This window comes from Hippoglossus stenolepis, chromosome 1 (assembly GCF_022539355.2).
Source record: "Hippoglossus stenolepis isolate QCI-W04-F060 chromosome 1, HSTE1.2, whole genome shotgun sequence".
Lineage (NCBI taxonomy): Eukaryota > Metazoa > Chordata > Actinopteri > Pleuronectiformes > Pleuronectidae > Hippoglossus > Hippoglossus stenolepis.
In genome coordinates, this window is record NC_061483.1 from 11,749,085 (window position 1) to 11,775,132 (window position 26,048).

Sequence of the window (26,048 nt, forward strand, 5' to 3'; positions counted from 1 at the left end):
TGCATGATTTCATCCAACTCATGCAAGGTAGGTTTTTTTATTTTCATTTCTTTACTTTTACAGAAAAATAGCAAACTTGATCCCCTTTTGTTTGCTATGAGAAAAGGGACGTTCTTTACAGAAATAACCAGAGCAGCATTGTTGAGGAAAATAAACCAGAATGGCAAGTGGGCACATACATTCAGATGCCTTAAAGGTTTAAAGGATAAGGTTGCTGATATTGTACATTGTTGTCAACACATTCCATAAAACAACAAAACCAACACAGCTTGTCTCTCAATGCTCTTCCGTAGCCTTTCTGATTCTCTCAGCTCAAACATTTCTAGTTAAAAAACAGATCACAAATATATACTTTCCCAAAAAAGGCCATATCAGCCGGGCAATGTAGTTTATTAGCAAATATTTGAACAAGAATAAAATGTGCATTTTCAGGGGAGAATTTTAAGTTGCAGATTTTGGTGCAAAAGTGAATGTTTACAGCAAGAGGATGTTTTATGTGAGATTGACCTGAAATAAACTACAGTGCCATGTTCACTCTAATAAAGGAACATGTAACTCAGTTTGTTCCCTCATAGCACGCTACTGAAACCTTTACATTTTAGGTATCTCCCAATTTCTGACCAGAATACAAAGCAACACTTGCTTTGTGCAGTGAATACTTCCTTCCTACTCAAAGAAAGAAACCTCAAGTGCGAGAATGATCGCGCAGAGCAGAGAAATGTTATTACATGCTGGTTCCTCTGGTGTAATCCTGTAATCCACAGGGGAGAGTGAGAGTGACCCTCACTGGGTTTACTGCAGCAAGTTCCTCCTCGCTGGTCTCTGTCACCTCCTGATGGACCTGGAAAAGCTGGATGGAAAAAACTTCCAGAGTCCAGAGGAGTACCAGCAGGCACTTAACGTCACCAACGTGCTGGTTCGCAAGGCGGAGATGGTCTTCAGCAGCCACTTGGCCTACTGGTCAGCACACAGAAACTCAAATTTCACACACTCAGATATAAGCTCGCTAAATGTGCCTGTTTTTTTTCCAGTTATTTCCCGGGAAAATCCAGACATTTTTTAAACACGCTGGAAAAAATAAACATTCAAATTTCTTGCAATGTTAACCTTTGTATTTCTTGCTATGAATTTTAAAGAAATACACACAATTGAATTAGTATAAGTATGGTCATTTTAAATTTTATTTGCAAAAAGTATAGTGAACCGTCGAAGAAATGTTTCAAATTTAACCCAAGGGGGGTTGAAAGAAAGTAAAAGAAGATTTCTGGATTTCCCCCCTGATCCAGATCCACACCAGAATCTTATTTGGCTTCTTCCTTGACCCATACTGCATCCTTCCATCAAGTATTGTGCTAATCCAGTAGTTTAAGTGCAATCATGCTTAGAAACAAACCAACCAACAAACAGACAGGGGTGACAACATACTAAAGTAGTATATAGTATAGTAGAACTATTCTTTACTATTTGTATCATCCATTTTTCTCTCGTTCTCTTCCCTCTTCTTGGACCAGCCCACCTCCCGTGAAAAAGAAGCAGAGGAGGACGGGGGGCTGCTGGCTGCCGTGGTGGTGTGTGTTCCTGGGCTGGTTCCTGCTGCTGTCCATCAGCGCAGTGTCCACCTACTTCACCCTCTTGTACGGTTTTCAGTACGGCAAAGATAAGTCCATCAAGTGGGTCATGTCTCTGGGCCTCTCCCTCTTCCAGAGCATCTTCATACTGCAGCCGCTCAAGGTTGGTAAACATGGAAAAACTCGGGATAATATAACCAAGCTTATGGTCATTTACATGCTGCAAAAATAATGCAGTTGATTTAACAGATTTCTGTATATTGTCTTATATTTCTTATACAGAACATTAACAGATGATTTTCTGTGTCTGTATTTTGCAGGTGATCGGCATCGCTGTGTTCTTTGCCCTGCTGCTGAAACCTGTATCTGTGGAGGAGACTGAGGAAATAGAGCAAGTGCTGTTAAGTAAGAAAAACATTCTGCAGCTCATCTGTTACTTGAACTGGTTTGGCTGGACAGTCTCTGAGCTGTTAGTCAAGTGTTGTAAGTCTCTAAATGTCATTTAACACATGAATTGTTCAGCCCAGACGACTTATTCATATTTCATGAAGCAGACAGATGTATCCATTGCATTTAGTTTCAGGTTGACTGCAGAGAGCACTTATGTAATGAAGCAACAGTGAAACTCTTTGCTTTGACAACTCTGTAACTAGTGACCCTTTTAGTTTTCTTCTCGTCCCAAGTGACTCCTCTCTCTCTTTCCTCAAGTGTTTCTGTGCATCCTCCCTTCAGTTTAAGAGAGGTGAAGCACTGTGAGTCTCACTGCACCGTCTCCTCCATTTCACAGAGCAACAAGACAGGTGCAGGCGCTACTCTGGCAGACCCACACTGTGAGGATGCTGCATCCAGCCGGGGGGACGTCTCCTCCGATGGGCACAGCTTCAACACACCCCTCGCTTCTTAAACACTCTTTTGCACTTAATGGAAGTTTTACTTTCTGAGCATGAAATTGCATAACACATTCCGGTGTTTCGCATGTGTACAGAATCTCCAATGCCCCAGTATGTTTTCTGAATTGGTGAGTCAGGGTAAATGTTCGCTCTTGCATGTCAAAGTGTTGCTTCTTTCACGTCATCTACTCTCCATGATGACGTATGTGTACATAAAGAATATCTCTGGTTGCCTTACTTTCACAGCTTTGGTTCCCACGTGTACACGCTTTTCATTTCATGTCAACATACACAACTGTTAGATTCAATTCACAAGAGGCATTCAAGGAGGTTTATATGTCGAAACCTGTAAAACCTTTTACAACCATAAACTGCAAATAAAGATGACACCCCCCCAAAAGTGATGCCAAAGCCTCTCGACCCCCACCTGGTGGCTGGCGGCAGTATAGGTCGTAAATCTGTGCTACGGCTGCTCCATCCCGAGATCGCTACTGCGCAGACTCTGGCTCCAAATGGGCCAAATGGCAGCGTTCATATCCAGGATATTTTAGCTTCATTTCTGGGTAGAGGGACGACGTGGAGACAAGTCGTCCATCTTTATAAACAGTCCACAGCAATAACGTTTTCATGAACCTCAAAGTTATTTTGAGAAACTGTCCTCAATCCAGTGAACACAGCAAGTTGCTTGTCTTTATTTATTTGTTAATATGTAATTTTGAGTTTAATTTGAGGATTTTATTGTTCAATTATTATGATTCAAAAGACTCTCAAACTTCAGCATAAAAGACTGAATCTTTCTTGTTCGAGCTTTAAAATAATAAACCCTTATATTTGTTGCTGGAATAATTAATTTGCTAGTATGTATCCATGTATGAGATTCAGTCGATACTGTTTGTGTTTCTCAAATATTGACACATATGTACACACAGACATGCACATTGTTGTGGCATCTTAAACTGCCTCTGCTTTCATTTTCTCAGAAATTACTGATTTTATTTTTTGTCATTTTTGATTCTGTATGTATTGAATGTGGAAGCTTGAATAAATGGATATGAGCTGCAGACACAGTAGTTGATAAGTCTTTACACCAAACTGTTGATCAAAATATTTTAAATAGAAATTAAATTGCAACATATCTACAATGGTCACATCAAACACCTAAATCTCTGGGTCATCCACTATCCAAAGTGTCGGGTTCAATACCCAGCTCCCTCAATCAGCATGCTGAAGTGTCCTTGTGCAAGACATTAAACCCTAAGTGGCCCCTTAAAGCTGCACCGGCAGAGTGATGGAGAAGAAGCTGCTGTGTGTGTGTGTGAATAGGGGATTTATAGTGTTATGTGCTCAGAGTTGTCAATCAGACAAGAAAAACAGGGATGCAAATGTTCAAAGTTTGTCGATAGTAATTTTAGTATTTCACTGCAACAAATTTTTAACATTTAAGAAAAATCAGAAAACAGCCTTCATTTAACGTGATAGTTGGAATAGTGTATTTGGTGTAATCTGGAAATATGTGTGTGAGATTTTAGAAGCAGATTTACCTTCGCCAAGGAGGTTATGTTTTCTTCTGTGTTTGTTTGTTAGCAGGACTACGCAAAAAAATACTGAAAAGTTGTCACGTAAATTTGGTGGAAGGGTGAGGTATATGGAGCATAGAAGAAATCAGGGCAGATCCATTTTGATATCACATTTGTCCTTGTAGGGTAGAGACAGCAATATTCTAGTACATACTGACAATATATACAAAGTAAAAGTTCTCATCAGTTTATTCAGTAGTGAAAAAGCAGTGTACTGTATGACCTATTTCACCAAGTGATGTAAGCCTCAATGTCCGACACCACAAAACCCACACACTTGTATAAGCAAACATAGGTAAAGTCATTATTTTCTATGACGACTGTGTTCTTTCAGTGGAATAGAAACTTGAAGTGCTTTTATCTGGTAGCTCTTGCCTCATGCTTGTATTAGCGGTCCTCATTTTCTTCACCTCACCACAGGAGAACAGCTTGACCCAGTTTCAAGCCAAAATGAGGGAACCATTCATTAATTTCTTAGAAAAAGGACAAGATGAGATAAGGACAACCATAGTCAGAGCCACAGGTTCAGAGCCAATGAGTGTATATGAAAAGACAAGCCATGAACACCACTGATGTAACACAAGCTCAAATTTATATATATATCTAAACTTTTTAACGAAACTTTTGAAGTGTCACTCTTCTCATGTTTGTGGATATCGTCTCAACTTTCTCATTTTCAAATGCCTCAAGTTCCACATTGTACATCACACCACGAGTCCTCCAGTACATTTTTGATTTGCCCTCCCAGCGACTTGTTATGATCTCCATAAGTCTGGATGTTAACGGCTTCCTCCTTCATCGCTGCTCTCACAGAAATTCTTGAGCGTGAGTTGATTTTACATTTAGAGACCTGCAGGTAAAATATGTCTGTGTGGTTCAGGACCATTAAGATGTATTATATAGTATTGTAAATAAATTATATACGATCAAAATCCATGAAGAACTGATTCCTCTCGTCGGAAGTAAGACAGACTAAACGTCAAAGATATATAACCCACCTTATCGAAAGAGATTTGTTGTAGTAGGTATCCCTGTAAGAGTATTTCTTGACACTGAGGACCCCTGCTGTTTACCATTTGACATTACAGTGTTGTGAAGAATAGTGTAATAACTTTACCAGTTTCCAGTTCCAAATAATCTTTTATTAAATTGGTATCTTACTATACAGTGGAAAAACAATTCTGTTTTTTGCAACAGTACACAATTTGTGTGTCAAGGTTTATAGCATGAAAGAACAGTCCATCGTAGAAAAGACACATGAGCACATCACAGTTCTGTAGTGTAATGAATCTCTCTACTATCCCCACCATGAGTAACACCTATACACAACCTTCCATCTATCACCCGGCTGGAACGCTCTTCAATCTGCTTTCCAGAGATCAGTGAATCATTTTATTCAAGGCCACCATTCATTTGCCATGCGAGCAGGCCTAGGTGGGGTCAGGTTGCAGCAACAACAAATCACGTCTGCACGAAAAAACTAAAACCGTCTCAGTCCCGCTTCACCACAGGAAACACAAACCTCTGTTTCCAGTAGAGACGTTTTTTTTCTTTTTCAATCCAATATGCAAAGATCAATTCGACAGATTTTACAGAATTGTTGACGGGTAAAGCAAAGTATAATCTTAACAACTGCGACTCAATGCAGGTAACTCATCCAGTCTTGATGGATAACAAATTGATAAACTCAGTACAAACTGACAAGGCCTCTGATTAGAGATGGTAACTAAGGCAGATGAAGTGGCGCACATAAAGTATAAGACTTGCACACACGATCACAGAGGACGACACAAACCATTAGTCTGGGGTCAATATTTGCATCTCATCAATCAGGTTGCTGTGTGACTGCTGTTGTCTGCCCACATTTTCCCTGTACATTAATTACGTACAAAATAAGAAAGTGCAGGTTGAGGTTTATTGAAAGTGACATTCAAAAGGGCTTAAAAACATAATTTTTAGATACTTTTTTGCTGTAGAGTTAAATTATCCATGTTAATAGGTCAATCTATATGATTTTGAATGCATTATTACAGATTTCCATACACTGTTTTACATCTGTGCCCCATCACCCATGTAACATATGAACAGAAAAGGTTTGATATGAGTCACCATCAGTTTTTCCGGGAAGGCTCACCCCTGTTTTTTCTCTGGTATAAATAAACCATGAAGTTTTAGAAGAGCGGGGAGAAAGGAGTGTGTAAATAAAAAATAAAAAAAAGAGTATTTCCCCACACGACAAAACTGCACGACTGAGCAAGACAATGAAAATATGGCTTCCATCTGTCTTGATGTCATTTCCTATCTGTAAACTAAACGGGTGTGAATGCCAGCTACCGTCCAAACTGGGATGGCCAGTCGGGCTTGTTTGACGAGTCTGAGCCAGAAGTGAGCGACACAGAGGCAGAGATCACAGGGACACAGCATGTGCAAAGTAAAATCGAAGCCTAAATTATTAGTCAGAACCAAAACCCTGGGAAAAGCTACGATTAAAATCTAGGTATGATCACACAGTAAATCACACAGACAAATGGGGAAAATATAAAAGTTAGTGTGATCTTAAATGAAAAAGGGTCAAAAAGGGGTCAACACCAACATGGTGGTAAGAATTCTTATTATGTGTCATATGTATAAAGATATTAAAGCATATGGTTCCTCGCTAGAGCTGTGAACAGAAATTTGATTTCTGATAAGTGACGAGGTTGAATTAGCAACCACACCCTCGGTGAGCCGGACATATTTATATATATATATATATATGAGGTAAGAATACATGTATGTTTAATATCTGTATGAGATTAATTCGCCATGTAAGGGGAGAACTATGCAAATGGGATACATAGCCTTTTTCAAAATTCCTGTTCCGGATGATGACACAGAACTGTGTGTGTGTGTGTGTGTGTGTGTGTGTGTGAGTGTGTTTTTGTGTGTTTGTGTTGACCAGGGATATAGCAATTAAGTCTTCTTCTTCAGCTCCTCAAACCGTCGTGTTAAATCATCAAAGTCGATGTCATCCGAGCTGGTGGTGTTGCCGCCGAAGGACGATGTGGGGAGTGTGTCTGGAACAGAGGGGAGTTCTGGGAGAGCGTTGTTGTCAAATAGCTTAGATGAAGGTCCAGGACCTGGAGAGAAATATATGGTTGAAAAATTAATTGTGAGTTTATATAAAGAATAGGGTTCTTCGCACGTGATAGAAATGTAACCTTTTTGTATATAATACTTTTTTGGGGGTAGAATTTGCTAAAACTACTCTACCCAGTAGGTTTAGGAAATGATTTAGCCATCTGTCTGGCAGAACTCACCTACAGCCTGGGAAGGAACAAAAGGCGCATCAGTTAGGTCATCAATCTGAAACACAGACAAATGTTTTAGGACTTCTGTCATCTTCATGTTGAAATAAAATAATTTCATAAGGGTTAGTATTGTGAAATAATTATCAATCAAATTGAATGTTGCAGAGAAACACAAACAGTAAGAAAAGAAAAGGGAGCACTGCAGGGGACTTTTGAGAAACCACCACCTTCAGCGAGTGGGTGTTAAGACTGCACTAACCTAAGCTCGCTCCAAAATGCATTAACACCCTCATCTGTTCAATTTAATCCCACCCAGAGCAACTAATAAAGTCATAGTTAGTAGTTAGGTATCAGCATCTCATGCTACTGACATCCATGCGGATGAAGCAAAAACTGAGGAACAGTGTAAAAGTGTAGACGACAGGCAAAACTGCAAGCAAGCTGAATAAATTGCTCTTCCCTGAGTGTTGCCCTGCCCTGTCCGTCTGTCCATCTGTGTGAACGAGAAGGGGGCATGGATGGGAAGAGTTCAGTCACTTACGGACTCGTATGTGGGGGGGAAATTGGGCAGCTGAGGGGGCTGCCCTCCTCCCATGTGGTGATGGAAGTTGTCATAGGTTCCAACTGGAGCATTAAACGGTTCCTGGAAAAAACAACAGTCAGGTGCAAGTCTGATGGAGGCAGCTGCCAATGTACATTTTTGGTTAAGAAGGGTTAAAGATCCAAACATTTTCTCAGGCCATACGTCACAATTCGGGTGCAATGATTGTAATATTCAAGAATGGCTGTCATTCGTTGAAAGGCCCGTTACCTCAAATTACAAACAATTTTACATTTTGTAATTCAAACATGTTTTAGTCTCGAAAAAGATTTAGTTTAGACTTAGTTTTAATGTTTGGACTCATTTGGTCGATTTGACAGTTTATACTGTGGATAAATTATCTTATTGAACTCTAATGTTTTAATCACATGTGCAAGTAATAAAGAATAGAGTCTTTAAAAATAATTCCTTACGGCTCCTTTGGGTGCTGGATAGTTGAAAGCTGTTGGCATTGGCATAGGCATCGGCATGCCCATAGGCATGCCCATAGGCATAGCACCAGCATGAGGCATAGCGAAACCGCCACCTCCTCCTCCTCCACCTCCACCTCCACCTCCAAACCCTCCTCCACCTCCAAACTTCTTGTCATTGTCCACGTCAATCAGGTCTGCCTCCTCGCCAGGAGCCACCTCAGGCTGTCCAGAGACAGGAGTGGATGAGCGGTAAGTAAACAGAGTGTACGACTTGATCCTTGACAGTGAGTGATAACTGATTCTTAAATGCTCACCCGGACCATGGCGTCAGGTTCGTACGGCACATTATAGTTCTTGGCGATCTCAATCAGGTAGCGCTCTACCAAGATCTTGGGAGGGGCCTCTACGCTCAGTTTGTGCATCAGCTAAAAACACAACAGATATTTAGTAAGCTACTGATAAAAACTTACCAGACTAAAGGTTCATGTGCTATTAAGATAAGATAAGATACTTTAGCTCACATATAAAACAACAACACACCAACAATAATCTTGAAAAGACCCATTGGCAGCTGGTGGGAGAAAAAAACCCTACCCTGTCATTGACTGTGCCAATCTGGTTTGTCCTGCACAGCTTGCCGTACTCCTTGCTATATTTTGCACATAGCTGTTCAGACACCTGCAAGAAAGGTTCAGAGATAAGACTGTCAAGACAAATCTAATAAATAGACAGACCTTGTTAAATACTCCTGGGATTGCTGGAATTTAGAAGCACTTACAATTTTTAGTTCAGACACTTCTGCCTGAAGACGAGGCGCTGCCCAGATGAGTGTGGACACTGCTTCCTGCAAGCCTGGATCCAGTTCCCTGATCGAAACAACAGAAACTGGCTTGACAAGGCTGAGCACTGCGACAGGCAGATGGACTATGTCAAAGGCCGGAGTGGAAAATTCATGTAGACTGTGCATCAGTGTGTTTAGTACTCACTTCATTGATTGAATGAGGCCAAAGCGAGCCAGCAGCAGGTCGCAGTACAGTTCCAGGATCTCCATGGCTTCCACCAGGTAGTCCTCTCTGATGATGTGCTCCACACGGATCCGAGCACGCTCATCTTTTCCTGATGACAGGTAATCGGCGATCTCCTTCCTTGCCTTTTGAGCGAGCTCAGCTTTATTGTAAATTTGTGAATGGGAGGGGGAGGGTGAAAGATAAACAGTGATTAGACGGGAGAATTATATCTAAGAAACAATCTTGACTTCCAAGCACGAATCCACTGATCAGCTGAGGGGAAACGCGTGTTTTTTTCACCCAGCCCAGGACTCACTCTTCTTTTTCTCGAGGAGTTTCAGTCGGTTGATGACCAGCCGGAGGTTCACTCTCAGCCTCTCTGCTTTGAATCCTCCTCCCAGCATGATGGTGGTGTTCTGTCTGAGAGCAGGAGAGCATGAGAGGGGCGGAAGTATTCAACCGAAACCAGGCAACACAGGCCAGCTGACCTCACCTCCGATCGAGTCACTTAATCACGTGGGCATGACCAGCCCATCGCGGCAGAATGACTCCGCAGATTTACTCCCAAACAAACATAAACACCGCGATACCAATTAAGCTAGCTCACTGACACTGTGCAAACTACGTAACATTACGGAAGTTAGCTTTAGCCGGACAGCTAACAAAGACACATGAGCCGTGCCACTCGAAACGATACAATCTTACCTTTCTTATTTATCATTTTCACATTTATAATAAACCACAGCATTGTTGTGTTTGGAAGGCATTAGTATAGCTGTAATGTTACACCTGTTAAGATAGCTTTCTGTTAGCACGTCTCTGTTGTGTCATCGTTTGCACTAGCTACCTAGCTCAACGTTAGCTTCAGCGATACAAACTGATGAAACATTGAAATAATTCGCCAGCGTCGTAGAGAGCGACCGTAACTTACCGGTAAATATCCGTCAATCGTCCGCACCAACTTGTTTGTTTGCGTCTGTCGCCTCGGTCACTTCCGCAATGAGTTTCACTCACGTCATGGGACGTTTCTGTAAGGGGCGGAGTCTTATAGTGTATTCACGTGGCCGCGGAATAATCGGAAAAATGACATGTAGGTAAATCATAAACATGCTGTGTGTCAGGGCCTGAAAATTGCTCGTGATCCGCAGAGTGTGGGTGAAAATCCCGAATAAAACAAAATGTGTGGTATGTTTATGTTTAAATTATTTAAAACGTACACACATTCATTATTAAACTGTCGGTTTTAGTTAAAAAGTATGAAGTTAGCTGCTTGTGAGAGATAAACATAGTTTGCAAAATGAAAAAAGTGAGAAATTTGAGACGATCGCAATAAAAGCTACTGGTTAGTGTCTGAGCATTGTCCTTATTTAGTAATAACAAGAAAAAAATGTAATCTTAGATTATCCGATCATTCCAACCTCCCTTGAATGCACCAGGTTTATTTTAGTTGGGTGTCCAAACTTTTGCATAAACCAAAAATGCTTCAATATTATTTTTAGTTAGCGCTGTAGTGAATGCAAAAGTGTGTAAACACTAAATAAAAGCTCATTTTAATGTGTCTGTTTGCTGCAGAAATTGCATTTACCTCTTCTTGTTTGAAAATATAAAAATCCACAAAATCACTTGAAGTTGTTACATACAAAACATTAGTGATGTGTCCTTCCGTGTCGAGGCTTCGAGGCGTGTGTCGAGTAATACAGGAAGATTTTTGTGAAGCGCGTATAAAGGCTTGTGTTGATGACGTATGTGGTGATGATCAAAGCCTCGCGAGCCTGACTGAGTCAGGAAATAGTTCTCATTAATAAGTCCATTTTGATGTTAGGTGGTTTAAATTTGTTATTGAACAGCGTTATACAAACGTTTCATTTATGTGATCACCTGCTATGGTTTTCTATGGATTTCCACTGGCGTTATACTGGTAATATTTCAACAACTCCAAGTGCTCTAACAAAGACCAAATACACACCAGGATTTAGACAACTGATTTATTTAAATGAAAATGGAAACATACTTTCAGAGTTAATAAATTTCTGCTTGCTCGTAAAAAGACTCTGTACAATAACAAGTTGATCTCACATAACAAACCATCAGTTATTATAACTTGAGTTTGCTGACGGAGACCTCTTTGTGTTTCTTCTTCTTCTTTGAAGCCTGGTCCTTTGCACCTTTGATCTGACTCTTCACCTGGTCCTGCAGCTGAGAGAAGAAGGCTTGAGACGACCTCAGAGCCTTGTCCTTTCCCTCGTCCTGGAAAAGAGGAACACACCGTTAGTTCAGTTACCTCAGGAACATTCACAATAATGTTATTTTACCATTTAAGTGTGTGAAGATGTCTGCGCAATGGAAGCAGAGTATTGAGCAATCAGTCTAAGAACTTAAAATAGATGACCTAGTTTATGATGCAGTAAGAAGCTAACATATCAGTTGATGCAGGACACACAGCACCAGATAGTTTTTTTTATTCATCTGAGCATTTCATTGATTGAGTCAGTGTTGGTGGGGGTGGGGGGGACTATAGATGTCAAATATAGTGATTTGCGACATATTTTCTGAAATGTAGTTAAGTCGAGCTATAATTCATTTTATTTACTGGAAAGGTTCTCTAATAATCTCTAATATCTGATCAAAATGCACAGGAGAACAGTTCACTTGATTCCTATTGTTTCTATTTATAATCGTATTAAAGATGACCACTCACCTTGAGTATTGTGGCTTTGCCTCCTTTTGTGAGTTTTTTCAGGTTTTCTGTGACTTCAGTCTTTGTTAGCTTTTTGTTCTCTCCAGTTTTACTGGCCTCTTTAAGTTTCTGTCTCTTTTCTTTCTCCATGATCTTCAGACGCTTCACCTTCTTCTTCTGGCGTCTCTCACGCTTCTTGTCTGTCGACGTCTTCTCAACATCACCCAGTACATCTCCTGCTTTGTTCTTCTCCTGTGGTTAGAGGAGAGTATTAATAGACAGTGCTTGACAAAATATACCAAGATCAAAATACATGTTTTGAACGTGGATGGATGACAAACCTTGACTTCTTCTGGTGCGAGCAGAGTTGCATCACTGGCACTGACTGGAGCCACCTCCTCCATTGTGATGGATGGTAAGTTAGACACCACCTTGACCTCAGGAACAGGCTGTGGACAACATGAAGGTGGTTAGGAACTTTTTTGTTCATATTTACAGTTTAACTTTACTTTAATTTTGAATGCAATTGCTGTAATAACAGTTTTGTTCTTGATAGGATGACATGTTGCATTTTTACATGATATGACTTTCTATGAATTAAAACGTTTTTATTGCAATAAGAATCACAGATTAAACTGAGCCTATTATTTCTGTTGCCTGCTGACTCAGTTAACTTCTATTTATCTTTCAAAAGAACAGCCTCCCTATTTCAGGCATATTTAATGCTGTCAGACAAAACTTACTGGTTTAGGTGTGAAGTGGAAGTTGGAGAGAGCATCCAGTTTTAGGAAGAGTGTGTCCATAAGCTTCTGAATGTCCACGTGGGCTGGGTTCTCCTTCTCCTCGGTCTTTTGCTGAAATAAAGACAAATACAAAAATATGAATGCAGCAAAGGTTCATATGTGTTGGAGTCACAGTGGAAACAAGATGAAAAGTCAAACCTGATTCTGCTTGAGGTATTCTTGCTCATAGATTTCTGCGAGACTCTGCTTGCTCTTCTCGTGGTCCAATGTTAGTCTCTTCTTGTACTCAAACACCTTCTCTTTGGGTTTCTCCTTACGAACCACATCATCAAATGCCTGATGGAAACACAAGGTTGATGTTATTATCAGGCAACAAAATCCTTTGTGTCGAGACAATATAAAAACAAAGTTATTGTGACTAACCTGGTCTTTAATTCTCTGTTTAATGATGTCCTCAAGCTGTAGTGTGGTTTCCTCTGTGATACTAGGAGCTAAAAGAGAAGATAGAATGTTGTTGATGAATTTAATGTAGCACATACAGAGAGGGCCCTTAGTGAAAGAGTATAAATATATAACAACATTGATAAGATGCACACAAACCCAGATGAGTTACTCACCCATCCTGGACGTCTGCTCAAACTCCACATGTTCCTCCAGCATGCTGTTCTCGGGACGTGTCTGTGCCGTCACCTCTCCAGACAACTGCCAGGGCTTCGCTGTAAGAGCTGCTTTCTCCAGCTCCCCAATCTTCTCTGACATCTGTAGGTTAGGAAAACAAAAGGATATAATAATCAATATCAGTGGGCATACAGATGGAAACCTGGCTTGCACTTAAACACTCAAGGGGTTGCACAGGTGAGGATAGGTTGCCTCAAGTACCAGTTTAGACATAATTACTTTTCCATATCACCTTCAACTCAACAAAGGTCTGGACTGAATGCTATCAAATTAGAACCAAAACGTTTTTTATCTCTTGCATAGTATTTAAAAATAAGGCACTCAAATGCTTCTTAGCCTGAATAAGAGAGGATATTATTAATTTGTTAAATAGAAAAAATTCAAAATAAATTAATGTATAGTTTAAACCTCGTTACCTTGTCTTGTCGTTTCTCAAATGATGACTTTGATTCAGATTTCGCTGAATTCTGACTTTTTCCTCCAAAAATGTCCTCCACCACTTCTCCTTCACTGTCCTCGTCTCCAGGGAGGTTAAAGGCCACTTTCTTACTGGAAGGTTTGAGGTGACTTCCCCCTTCATCCCTATCGAAGAGTGGTTCACAAACATAGTGGAATAAACCAAACATGATTCTCCCACATATAGTTATACACACTGCATAATATTAATCACACTTACTCATCGTCACCCTCCTCTTCACCATCAGAGTCATCATCTTCGTCATCTATTGGTTCTTCACCCTTCGCCGGGCTTTCATCCTCGCTGTCGTCCTCACCATCTGACTGCTCATCTGCTTTAGCTGGTTCACTATCCACAGCATCAAAGAAGTCCTTGTACTTGAGATTCCTGGAGCTCTTTACCTGCAGACAATAACAATAATCAACTGATTTCCCGTGGTCTGCGTCATCGGGACACATTCAAATAGATGATTAATATGTGATAAATATTTACCGTTTTTTTCTTTTGCTGTTTGGTAGAAATTATTTCTTCGAGGTCAAGATCATCCTCATCCTCATCAGAGGCCAGGTCCCGGAAATAGTTAACGCCATCTTCGTCCTCATCTCCCTTTCCCTCCTGCTTGTCCATATCATCGAGAAAGGACTCCATCTCGGACAGCTTGAAGAATTTATCATCAATCTCAGAAGGAACAAATTTTGTCTGTGAGCCTTTCTTCCCGATCTCCTTCTTCCGTTTCTCTCGCTTCTCAAGAGCATCCACGTCAAAATCTAAATCAGAGTCCTCGTCTGTGTAAGCCTCAGCCTCCACGGCCTTTTTCCTTGGCTGTTTGCGTGGTTTCTCCTTCTCCTCCTCTTCTTCTTCCCCATCATCAACATTTTCATCATCAGTCTCAACCTCTGCTTCATCACCATTCTCTTCCTCCTCCTCCTCCTCTACCAGCACTGTTAAAGTCTCATCTGACACAGCCTCATCAATGGTCGTTTTAAAGTGTTTCAGGACAGCATTGTTCTGCAGCTCCAGCTCCTGCCAGATCTGCTCTTCATCGAAGTCTTCCACCACCAGCTGTGTCAACAGGCTGCCTTTATAACTTGCAGGCTCCTGGGCTTTATGGAGGTCATACAGGGTCTTAGTGAGAGAGGTAAAGTCTGCAGCCACTCCATCCTGAAGACTGCAACGTTGGAAACACACAATCAGTAAAGCAAGACCGAGTTATTAAAAGCAAACTTTTTTATTTGCATTTGTCTTAAGGTGGCTTATCATCTTCAATGACATCTATAATGTAATACATCCATCTGTGATGCATAAACATTACGCTGGTTAAAGAATGACTGTTAGCCCTGAGCATTGTAATTCTGTCTCTAAGGGACAGTTTCAGTTTTCCCACTCAAAGGTTTATTGCAGACTTTGTTGCTTCACTGGAAATAAAGATCCTCTTTGATAATTTCATACAAATTAACAGACAAGTATAAAAATAAAAGCCTTAAATACAGGTGTTACATCACAGCAAGATTTGTGTTCTTACTGCTTATGTCAATTGCTTTGATCGTCAATATCTGCTAACTACACTGAATCAGTGACGAAACATAAATGTATAACTATGGCTTTATAGCTCAGCCCTGAATTTATGTACAACGAGGATATTTAAATCTTTACGAGTGCATCTTGCATTCACTGCAGTCACTCCTACAGCTACTTCACTTCCTGTCACTTGCGTATTATCCTTGTTTAAATCTATAAGAGGTCAGAATCTCGAGTCAGTGTTGAAGATGAAATCAGGGGCCAGCTGTGCCTCATTGATGATCTCAGATTGATACCCTGACCCTTTGAATGGGCCTGATCCAGAGCTGGACATCAAAACAATATAAATAACTAGTACTATATGATTTTAAAGTAATTTTACATGTTACAGAGTATTTATAAGCTGCAGCACTGATAGTACAGGAGCACAGGAGCTGGGTCCTTGTTCGTGTTAGCTTTAGCTAGCGGTGAGCTAGCCGAGCCTCTCACGTTCGAACAGCGCGTTTAACGAAGCTGCTGCGACATTATACAGCTTCTTCACCAACACACGCGGTGGAAACACTTGCCTGAGAAAATCCTCTGGTTGTGATGTGTTGTCATTTATCGTCTTCACACACTCCTCCAGCGCGCTCCACATTTCTCCGCTCGCCATCTTGTCCCCACATGCGTGTGTGCCTGTGTCGCAGGTAAACAGGCTCACGGAGAAACCGTTCCGCTGTTGCTTGGTTCCGGGGTCCAAAGATGGCGTCCGCCGTGCTGAAGGTTGCAGGTTGGTTTGTGTCAATAATGAAAAGAATGATTTTCTGCGCTGTGTCCATTTTTTTGTTTACTGTAGAATATTAAACAAGACTTCAACTCTTCTGTTTCATACCGATGTCTCAGTTAAAGCTCATGTTCAGTTCACGCAGCTGCTGCAAACCATAGACTGTAGCTGCAAACACGCGACTTCTCGTGTTTTGTTTGATAAAAAAGTTCCTGCATTTATTTAATGTGACGGCAAAGATGATTTCACTCACTACAGTTAAAATCGTCTCGACCACAACTTTCATATACTCACTAAATAAAAAGGTAAAACTAACAGGAAGTATCATTACTAAACTAAAATACAAGACACTACATCTGCTTCAGTGTTCCTGTCTCTGAACTCCTCTGGAGGGATGTAACACAATTCTTCTGTGTAAAATGTGTGTTGTAAAATATTCATATCAAATATATGAAGCACTCAAATTCATCAAAAAGGGGTTTGTCCTATTTTTCTAGACTAACATTACAGTTCAGCATTTGTTTTGAGTCAATGTTCATGTGTAATATAAGAAGGACTCATATCTAGTAAATTATATCTGATATGATTTGGGGGCAGCATGTCACATGGCATGAAAGATCTAGTTCAATTTCATTTGATGGAGTGATGCAGGTGCAAAAACATGTAGTGTTCAGTCTGTAAACATCATAAAGCTTTGTACGAGTTGGAAGTTGGTACAGATGGGATAATGTCAGGCAGTGGGGACAAAGAGGATTTAGGTAAGTTTAGGTAAAGGCTCCACCTTCTCATCTCATCATTCTTTTATTCAGTGGCAGGTCTCTCCAGATGTTCCCGTCTCCCACTCCTGAGGGCTTATTCAATGACATCACCCCTCCACCAGGGCGTTCCCTCATCTCTGTGGAAGCTGGGGAGGCTGAACCACATCGCGATCGCTGTCCCTGACATGGAGAAGGCCACGGCTCTGTATCGGGACGTGCTCGGGGCCACGGTGAGTGCCAAGGTGCCCCTGCCCGAGCACGGCGTCTACACGGTGTTTGTGGAGCTCGGCAACACGAAGCTGGAGCTGCTCCATCCTCTGGGGGAGAAGAGCCCGATCGCTGGCTTCTTACAAAAGAACAAGTCTGGAGGGATGCACCACATTTGTATCGAGGTGAGGCGGCATCTATCGCAGTCCTTTTAGTCAGTGGACATTTTATTAGCTAGATCTCACCAGTTTTATATAGAACCTACTTTTAGATCAGGTTGAATTGAGCTTTCTTGCTGCAGGAAAACCACAGGTATAACTAGAATGGCACCCAGTTGAGCTCATAGCTCCACCAAGTCCCAACACATTCCCCCTAAAATGAGTCAAGGCACCAAATTACACATACTCATTGATATTAGTCCTCTTAATATGCCTGATTAAAAAAATTGGTGAAAATGTTGCATCTGCCACTTCCTCTGGATCGGCATCAGGATGAAGGAGTTCTTACTTGGCTCATCCTTCTACCAGGTTTTGTGGAAATCTGTTCAGTAGTTTTTGCAAAAACAAATGGACAGGGGCAAAAACATAACCTCACTGGCAGAGGTAACTAACAACAACATGCACTACAGGACTTTTTGATGCGTCATACTCGGAGAAGCATAGGTGTTAAATCTTTGATGGCTCTGTCCCAGTAAACCATAACAGTGCATCAGTGAGGCAGCACGCACAATACCAGGACCGTGGAAAGAATTCAACCATCATTAATATTTAGTTTACACCCCTGCTTTACCTACTGTGAAGGGTCAAAGTGTTTATCATCAACAAGGTCAACATCAGGTCTCTATTGCCACTGAAGTACTTAACATGTGTCCATCACCCGTTCCTTAACAGTTACAACTGTGTCTGATTATTCAAAATGTCAGCTCTGGATTTATCAAAAAAAATCCCCAAAGTGCTGTTTGGTTCCAGAGACTGTGCAGTTGTATTCACAAGTGCACATTTTATTACATTTTAATTATGTTTTAAGGCATCAGAGTCTAAAGTTCAGTGTCATCATCGTTCCCTCTATACATCTAGAAACAAGGTTTACAAAAATGTGAAAGAAATGTATGCAGTTGTCAACCAGCAGCAGAAAGTGTCAACATTAAAAGGTTTGTCCTCCAGAGGGCGCTAACGAATCTTATTTGTGAACAGCAAACTGTCCCATGCTGATTATAACCCTTCAGAAAATAATCACTTCAGAAACATCTGCTGTCTAATTTATTCTTATCACAGTAACGCTACTTGAAACCAAACGTGCCACATCTCTGGCTGCGGGGGGTTTTGTGCAGAAGTCTTCAGTGCTATTAGGAATGTACTTGAGTTTGGGATGAGTGAATTGAAAGAGATAGCTTTGTGGGCTGTGTTATTTAAAAAAAAACACGCCTTTTTCAGACATTAATTCTGTAAAATGTCTGGACATTTTCTGGAGTTTGCTTTTCACATATGAAGAACGCAGCAGGAGGTGGTCAAAGTCCGACACGTTCACGACAACAACAGAAAGTTGTAAAAAGAATTCAGGTGAGGGGTGGAGCCTGGGTAGAGTGCTGGGAGGACATGGCGCTTTAACTCTGTGGTGAAAATCACATGTTTGTGTTCACAGCACAACGACATCAGCCTTTGTCTCCAAAAACTCTTGAGAAAGGAAAATGTCCGGATGTCAGCTCATGTCTGAAAGCAGCTTTAATGTTGCACATTTTAAACCGTGTTGTCCCACTTGTCCCTCTGTTTTATATTTCATACAATAGATCCATTAATTTTACTGAATTTTATATGAGTCTGAATCAGACTAAGTGAAGTGAGATGAATAATGAACACATTTTGCTCCTGGGTTGCAGGTGGACAACATCAACGCTGCGATAGCCGACCTGAAAGCTAAGAACATCAGAACTCTGTCAGCAGAGCCCAGGATAGGTGCTCATGGGAAACCAGTGATGTTTCTTCATCCTAAAGACTGTGATGGCGTGCTGGTGGAGCTGGAAGAAGCGTGAAAGCCTCAATATGACCGGGACTGTGGTCGCTGTGAATTCACCTTCACATATTCCAGAGTGAATCTGATTATCAACAAATGTTGATTTTGTAATATTGTTCATTGTAGCACTTTGTAGCACAAGTTTTGAACTTCTCGTTTGAGAAAGGTGCCTCACTGTTGTTCAGAGCTGTTCTAGTTGGGAATAAACTACAGAGTGGTGTGTTATGACCGCTTCCATAAAGTGTATTTCTGATGAATGTTGAATATACAGTTTGTCCAATTGCATTTAAAAAGGAGTTTAACTTCACTCCAATGTGCTACGACACACAGGATCCTGTATGTAGTCATTACATACAGGATCCAGTACGAACTGCAGAAAGATTTAAACAAAGTTTAATATCTGCATTTCCAGCTGATGAGTTCACATTAAGTACTTAATTATTTTAACCATAACATGGCTGTTACTGTTTATTTTTACACGATTTACAACTCTACAATAATTTCACTAGAATGAAACAGATCCTACAATGAAAATGATTGAATTAGGTTAAAACAATGACATTTTCTTCATAAATTTTAAACTCGGAAATGTTTGGAGATTGGTTGACAGTAGCAAAAATGAAACACTTTCAGTACAGTATGTTCAGGAGTGCAGTAAAAACATCATGAATCATCCTCATGTATTACAGAGGATGTTAACTCAAGGTCCAAATGCATTTTCTTGCATATAAAAAGATTTATACGTATATGTAGTTGTGTGTTGATTACAGGTCTAAAGCTGTTTCAAAGTCCATTCGGCCAAGGAGGCATTTCATCTGCATTTTGATTTGTTAGTTTGCAGGACTACACTAAAACTACTCATGCGATTACCCTGACATTTTGTGGAGCGTTGGGACATGAGCCAAGGAAGAACTGATCCAGGGATTCCTTTCACTTTTAGATTGTGAGAGGCACTTTTCAACATTTTCATTGATTTTTCTGAGAATAATTAATGGATGTTGAAAGAAATGTGGCACATTTGATGACTGTTCTCTGTAAATTTGGTGCAGCTTGAGTGAAGTAAAGGGAACTGTTGGACTTGGAGGTATGAGCTTTACTGTCAGAACATTCTGGCCTTTTCATTATTGGTGGCATTAGCGCTGTGGTTTACTGTCTTGTTACTTCTGAATCACTACTCGAGGGATTCACATTGGTACCAATCACAGAAACAGGCGAGATCCATAACAGAAAAACACTGAATGCATCTGCTAGATATTTCATTTACACGTGGAAAACGTTTGAGTCATAAATGCCTGTTGCATAAGTTTTTCAGAAACCCTCCAAAGGGTCCAGAAAAGTCAACATACAACTTTAAAGGTCACAGCAGTCTACGAAAGTCTCAGACACCAATGAGTGTGAACAGCAGATGATATGAATTAGCTTCACATCAAGCTGCTTATTTGGGATTGTTGGTGTTTATATTCTAGAGACCAGACTGTGAGGAAAGCAGTGATTATGATCTTTATATTCAGATAAACAGTGTTTATATTGTTGATTAGGCACTTTGGAGTCTCCGTCAGCTACCAACATTTTGTTCTGGATTTGTTTAAATACAGTCAGTTTCAGATGTGAAGATGTAAAACCTGGGTTTAATTTAGAGTTTGTTCCACACTATGATCACTACCCATAATTAGGACTCGAGTTATGTTTTCCTCAGGTAATGGAAGTGAAACAAATAGTTTATTCTACAATTCCTCTTTCACTGTCCGTGGAGGACTTTTGCGGTTTTTCAGACGTGGCTTAATTTAGACCATTCAAATTACCTTTTCTTAACACAGACATTCAAATATGAGACTGATCAGAATCCAGAGGGCTCAATTTATTCAACAGTTCTTGGCATAAAACTCAGCATCGTAATGACAAGAATGCAGCTGAAAGAGAGAGCAAGATATGAGAGACGATTTGAATGGACTAGCACTCAGGCGTTTCATAGATGTTAAGATTAGAGGAAACAGCAATGAGAAGAAGCGAACATGTTCCAAACGACAAGCCACTACCATGCAGACGCCTTTGTATTGTTTAAAATACTTAGACGCAAGATACAAATATACATATAGAGGCGTCTGAGAAGGAACTATGCAGGGATTTAGCTGCTTTCTTTGCCCAGGGTGTGTTTGTCAAACAAGTATTCGGCCAAGCCATTGCTAGGAGCTCCCATGCGACGCAGGTTGGTCACCCAGTCTCCCAGCTCTTTGATGGACTTCACCTGCTCGTCCAGGTAGTGCGTCTCGATGAAGTCACACAGCTGAAAAGAGAGATGGATCATATTTTAAATTAAACAAATACAATGAGAACTTTTAAAAAATCCTATGCCTAATACCAGATCTGTTTCTTGATAAGCTTATGTACTAGTAATATAATACTGGACACCTCTTTTTTTTAATGATTGGGACTGGTGTTCTCTAAAACTTAAAGTTTGACTTAAAGAGGAAGACGAAGAAGTGTTTGATTAATACTCACATGTGGGTCGTTGTGATCAGCGCAGAGCTTGTGCAGCTCCAGTAGTGACTGGTTCACGCTCTTCTCCAGCTGCAGGGCACATTCAAGAGCCTCGATCCCACTGCCCCACTCGTCTCTCTCTGGTTTCTGCAACACAAAGCAGGTCAAGAGAGCAGTGAGACACTCATTAATGAAAAGGTAGGAGTCTAGTAACCCGACACAACGCGGGTTTGCAGTTTAACGTTTTACTCAAGATTTAGGGTGTGTGTTGTGGATGTCCGAGAAAGATAAGCTGGACAGCGCCCTCCCACCCTCTGTATCTGTATGACCTTATGTTACCCACCCAACATTATAGATATGGAAAAGAAATCACTAGAAAACAGACATTTATATCTATATTTTTTTTATATAGACACACATTAGATGAACCGGGAGCTCATACCCTGATATCTTGAAGGAAGATCCGCCCCCCCCTCTGGTTCTGTTGTTTCATTAGCTTCTCAGCATGCTCCCGCTCCTCGTGTGACTGATCACGGAAGAACTTAGAAAAGTTGTGCAATGCCTGGTCATCCCGGTCAAAGAAGTAACCCTGTGAGGAGAAAAGAGGACAAAGTTAGTGTTTTCAAAACTAGACATTTCCCTCAGGTGAAATGTGGGTGAAGGAGAGCACACATTCCTGGGCAGCAAAATTACTACACACATCCAAAAAAACAACCACATGGGCAGAGGCTAATTTGACAAAATTCAGTTACAAGAAAAAAAAAATGTGTTTCAGTGTCGTCCAAAACCGAATCATATCTCACAAAGCCATACTCATACACCTTTGGCCAGTAATGATGTTGGTGGTAAAAAATATTAATGTTCAGCAGGACTGGAAGTAGTTACAGCTCAGACACGCAAGGTAAATAGAATACAAAACCTTTAAAATATGTCTCAACACACCTTGTAAATCATTTATAAAAATTATAACAATTACAAGGCAACGCACCATCTGCCTTGCCTCTGCACATGAAGCAACTTCAACCTTTGTGTTATTACTCAGCCACACAACATTCATTCACCTCAGTTCAGGCAAATGCTATCAAACAGGTTCCTAAAAACATGTTTACAAGTTGTTCTAGTTGGAAATAAATGGCTGCTCTGACGACTGTGTTTATTTAAGATGGCCAACGGCTGCCTTGCCTTCCCCCACCCAAACATCCCACGTGCTCTTTCATCCCTGTGAAGGACGTTGGCACACAGGCAACACTCGAGAAAACACTAACAGCTCGGCCAGCAGAGCAGTTAAATAACCAGTACGTTTAAACAGAGTTAAAATCATCAGGCATAATAACCATTACCAGGATTGCTGTTATAAACTACTTCCCTTTACACCAACCACTTCTACTTTATTTAATCTTATTTATGGCTTCAAGGTTTTTCCTCTATAAATGGACTGGACTCTCACCATAGACAGGTAGACGTAGGAGGCGTACAGCTCCAGGTTGATCTGCCTGTTGATTGCAGCCTCGCAGTCCTGATGGAAGTTCTGTCTCACTTGGGAAGTCATGGTTCTGAAACACAGCAAACAAACCAAACGTCTCACAACGGGACAACTGATCAACAAAAAATATACAATTGAATTAGTAAAGTTATTGATTAGTGCATTTGCAGAAGGAAAAAAAAAGCTGAATATATTTGGGGTTTCGAATTGTTGGTCGGGAAAAAAAAAACGTAATTTGAAGACGTCACCTTATTCTCTGATAAATTTGATTAAATCGCATCCTTTCCTCATCAACAGCCCCAAACTACTTCACAAAAAAAACTAAAACAGATCACCACAAATTAGTAGGGGATTTATTCGATTTTCCAAATATCTGCTGATAATTATAAACCAGGCTTTATTTACTTATGCAACACACAATTCTTGTCATTGACATTAAAGCTTATTATTATTAAATCCTTTAATTTAAAACGGTTTTCACCACAAATATTTAACATAATATTACAGCAGAGTAAACATGGAGGCTCATAGTGAAAACAGTGAAGTGTGTGAGGACTGTTTAGTTTGAAATGTCCGAGTCTGTGGTGAAGATGTCCCCGAGCTGAGGAGATGACGCAGGGAAGAGTCTGCGTAAAAGGCCGCAGAAGAAAGAAAACAACAACACTGACGCAGCGTGTTGCGTGTGTGTGCGTGTGCCCGTCCGTGACAAACACGTTAACACGCACATGAGGAAACAAAGACTCCTTACCAAACGTCGGTGTTGGTGTCTGTACTTCTTCGTCCTGTGAGGAGGTTGAAAAGCAGCGTCTCGTGTCGTTAGCACAACAAACGGTTGGCTAGCTGTCGGGCTAACGGTGTTCGGGACGGTGTTTCCTCGGAGGTGGATGTTGGATGTTTAGTTGCGGTGAGATGCGGGAGGATGGAGGAGTTGATCGGATGGAAAGGTCCTAAGCCGAGGTGTTGGGAGACAAGATGAGAGGTTGCCGTTCAAGCACTGTTGAAGCAGGTAACCTTCACTGTCCGCTAGCGAGGAGTCGACTGAGGAGCGCGCTTCGATCTTCAGCTATAAACCGACCGTGACGTCACTGCGCGTGCCACCGCCTGGTGGGAGGAGTCTGCGCAGTACCGTTCATTTATTTAACAGTCACGTGTTTCATCAGCGTTAAAAATTAACAAATTTACTTAACTCAAGAATTGTCTTCATTTTTATTGTAAACACTTTGTCTGTGTCCGAAATCCCTCACTCATCACTGTATAGTCCGCCATTTTGTAGTGGTGTCCGGATGTTGAGTGAAATATGTTGTAGCCTACATCGCGGTGGCCGAAAGAGTTCAACGCACTGCAAAGTAAGAAAACACAGGCAAATAGAAAAAAACACGTGCAAATCAAGAAACCAGCTCATCAATTTGACGATCAATAGATCGATAGCTTCACTGTCAAGTTTAAAGGGATAGTTCACAGAAAAATGAAAATTCACAAATGATCTATGCCGAAGGAGGGGTGGGTGAAGTGTTTGAGTCCACTACACACTTTTTGAGTGTCAGTGTTGCAGCCAAATCCAACACACAGTTGAAGTAATTGGTGACCACTTCTTCAAATGTAAAAAAAACACAGAAAAAAACAGAAAATGCCCCGAAGAAGTCCCGTCACCACTGTGTAGCAGACTTCACTGACTTCACAAAGCATTGAACTACAGCCAGGTTCATCACTTTTTTGGCTCCCCTGGAAACATTTCCGATGTTCGCAATTTGCAATGAATTTTTTCCTTTTTCTGATGAGCTCACAATGTAGTACTCTATATGAACCTATATAGTAAAGTAGGGCTCAGTGATATAGTCTTACTCTATTACTTTAAGTACCAAAACTACAAAGTAAAACTAGAATATTACTCTGTAAAGCACATACATACCTCCACCAAGGCCCAACAGCCTCCTTATGAAACACACCCTAAATACACTAGACTACATCTGGACTTTTATTAGGATCTGCACCACATAGCACACTATGTAACGCAGACTGTGACAGTACAGTAATCGCACTGATCATTAAACACACAGACGAGTTCAACAGGGACAACAGACTTATGGACATGTGGCTTGTGTTTCCATGGCAGCACCAGACCTATAATCAGGTTTTTAAACTATTGGTCGTATGTACAGTGTGTTTTGCTGACTGCCTCGACACTGCAACTGAATATTATCTACCTTTTTATATACGGTCTGTGTTATCTACAACACTGTATCACATAGTGTGCTACAAAACATAAGAGTAGTAATAGAGGAGGACCCAATCACTAAAATCACATTTCATTGTGTACTCTAACAGCTCTGATTACTTTATCCACCTCTCAGGCTGAACTTTTTGAAAGGCACAATGTCTATATAACTTTGCTGCTAAGGAATCCAAGACAGACCGTAAACACAACTATGGATCTTAACTAGCTTTAATTACTGGAGCACATAGGCCCAACAGTTCCCTTAAACTCAATCAAGCCGCACAACATTTCACAAATTTCCCTTCTTGCTGAAATGTAGTGGAGTAGTATAAAGGGGCATGAAATGGAAATATACCTCAAAGTTGTGTTTAAGTACAAAACTTATGTAAATATACTTTGGGAGAATCCACATTTGTGATTAACACCAACTTGTCTGAGGCTCTTAGCAAGAAGAACCTTTAATAATTATTAATAATGACCTGGCTGCCGCCGGTCAGTTCACGTCACATCATGAACTTTCCCATACATGACGTGTCCGTGGATACTCAGTTGGAGAAGGAGAAGTGCCTGGGGAGTTCACGTCTTGGGAAATTACAGGAGGCTCTTTGTTGTAAGATTCCATTCTGTCTAAATACGTGTTGCTATAAATCAACAGGCTATTATGATGTTTTTGTTGTGTTTTCAAATCTTGTTCCATGCTCCTCTCCGGTATCTG

At 40.8% G+C, this 26,048-nt stretch overlaps 4 protein-coding genes across 6 annotated transcripts; 1 reads left to right on the plus strand and 3 right to left on the minus strand.

Moving 5' to 3' along the window:
• Positions 1–5,155: 5,155 nt before the first annotated feature.
• On the minus strand, positions 5,156–10,399 carry ist1 (IST1 factor associated with ESCRT-III). Of its 3 annotated transcripts, none has more exons than XM_035155754.2 (10): positions 10,278–10,399; positions 9,663–9,766; positions 9,326–9,506; positions 9,118–9,205; positions 8,934–9,017; positions 8,654–8,764; positions 8,340–8,561; positions 7,867–7,968; positions 7,335–7,341; positions 5,156–7,154 (listed from the first exon to the last, which is right to left on the minus strand). In XM_035155754.2, exons 2-10 carry the CDS (start codon positions 9,748–9,750, stop codon positions 6,988–6,990), a joined length of 1,050 nt encoding a protein of 349 aa, XP_035011645.2. In that variant the 5' UTR covers positions 9,751–9,766; positions 10,278–10,399; the 3' UTR covers positions 5,156–6,987. The 3 variants fall into 3 exon arrangements, with proteins under 3 accessions (XP_035011645.2, XP_035011643.2, XP_035011644.2); XM_035155752.2 differs by having other exon boundaries at positions 7,335–7,380; XM_035155753.2 differs by having other exon boundaries at positions 7,335–7,380; positions 9,663–9,762; positions 10,278–10,398.
• A 918-nt stretch (positions 10,400–11,317) lies between these two features.
• On the minus strand, positions 11,318–16,149 carry mphosph10 (M-phase phosphoprotein 10 (U3 small nucleolar ribonucleoprotein)). Its single transcript, XM_035153076.2, has 11 exons — positions 15,986–16,149; positions 14,394–15,069; positions 14,121–14,302; positions 13,861–14,026; positions 13,384–13,525; positions 13,190–13,257; positions 12,965–13,102; positions 12,767–12,877; positions 12,365–12,472; positions 12,045–12,275; positions 11,318–11,593 (listed from the first exon to the last, which is right to left on the minus strand). Exons 1-11 carry the CDS (start codon positions 16,069–16,071, stop codon positions 11,441–11,443), a joined length of 2,061 nt encoding a protein of 686 aa, XP_035008967.1. The 5' UTR covers positions 16,072–16,149; the 3' UTR covers positions 11,318–11,440.
• On the plus strand, positions 16,045–20,240 carry mcee (methylmalonyl CoA epimerase). Its single transcript, XM_035153102.2, has 3 exons — positions 16,045–16,188; positions 16,992–17,332; positions 19,024–20,240. Exons 1-3 carry the CDS (start codon positions 16,161–16,163, stop codon positions 19,174–19,176), a joined length of 522 nt encoding a protein of 173 aa, XP_035008993.1. The 5' UTR covers positions 16,045–16,160; the 3' UTR covers positions 19,177–20,240.
• A 754-nt stretch (positions 20,241–20,994) lies between these two features.
• Positions 20,995–24,175, minus strand: LOC118105385 (ferritin, heavy subunit). The gene is made up of 5 exons (XM_035153088.2): positions 23,867–24,175; positions 23,083–23,188; positions 22,078–22,224; positions 21,657–21,782; positions 20,995–21,441 (listed from the first exon to the last, which is right to left on the minus strand). The coding sequence occupies exons 2-5, from the start codon at positions 23,182–23,184 to the stop codon at positions 21,283–21,285; spliced, it is 534 nt and encodes a 177-aa protein (XP_035008979.1). The 5' UTR covers positions 23,185–23,188; positions 23,867–24,175; the 3' UTR covers positions 20,995–21,282.
• Positions 24,176–26,048: the final 1,873 nt, after the last annotated feature.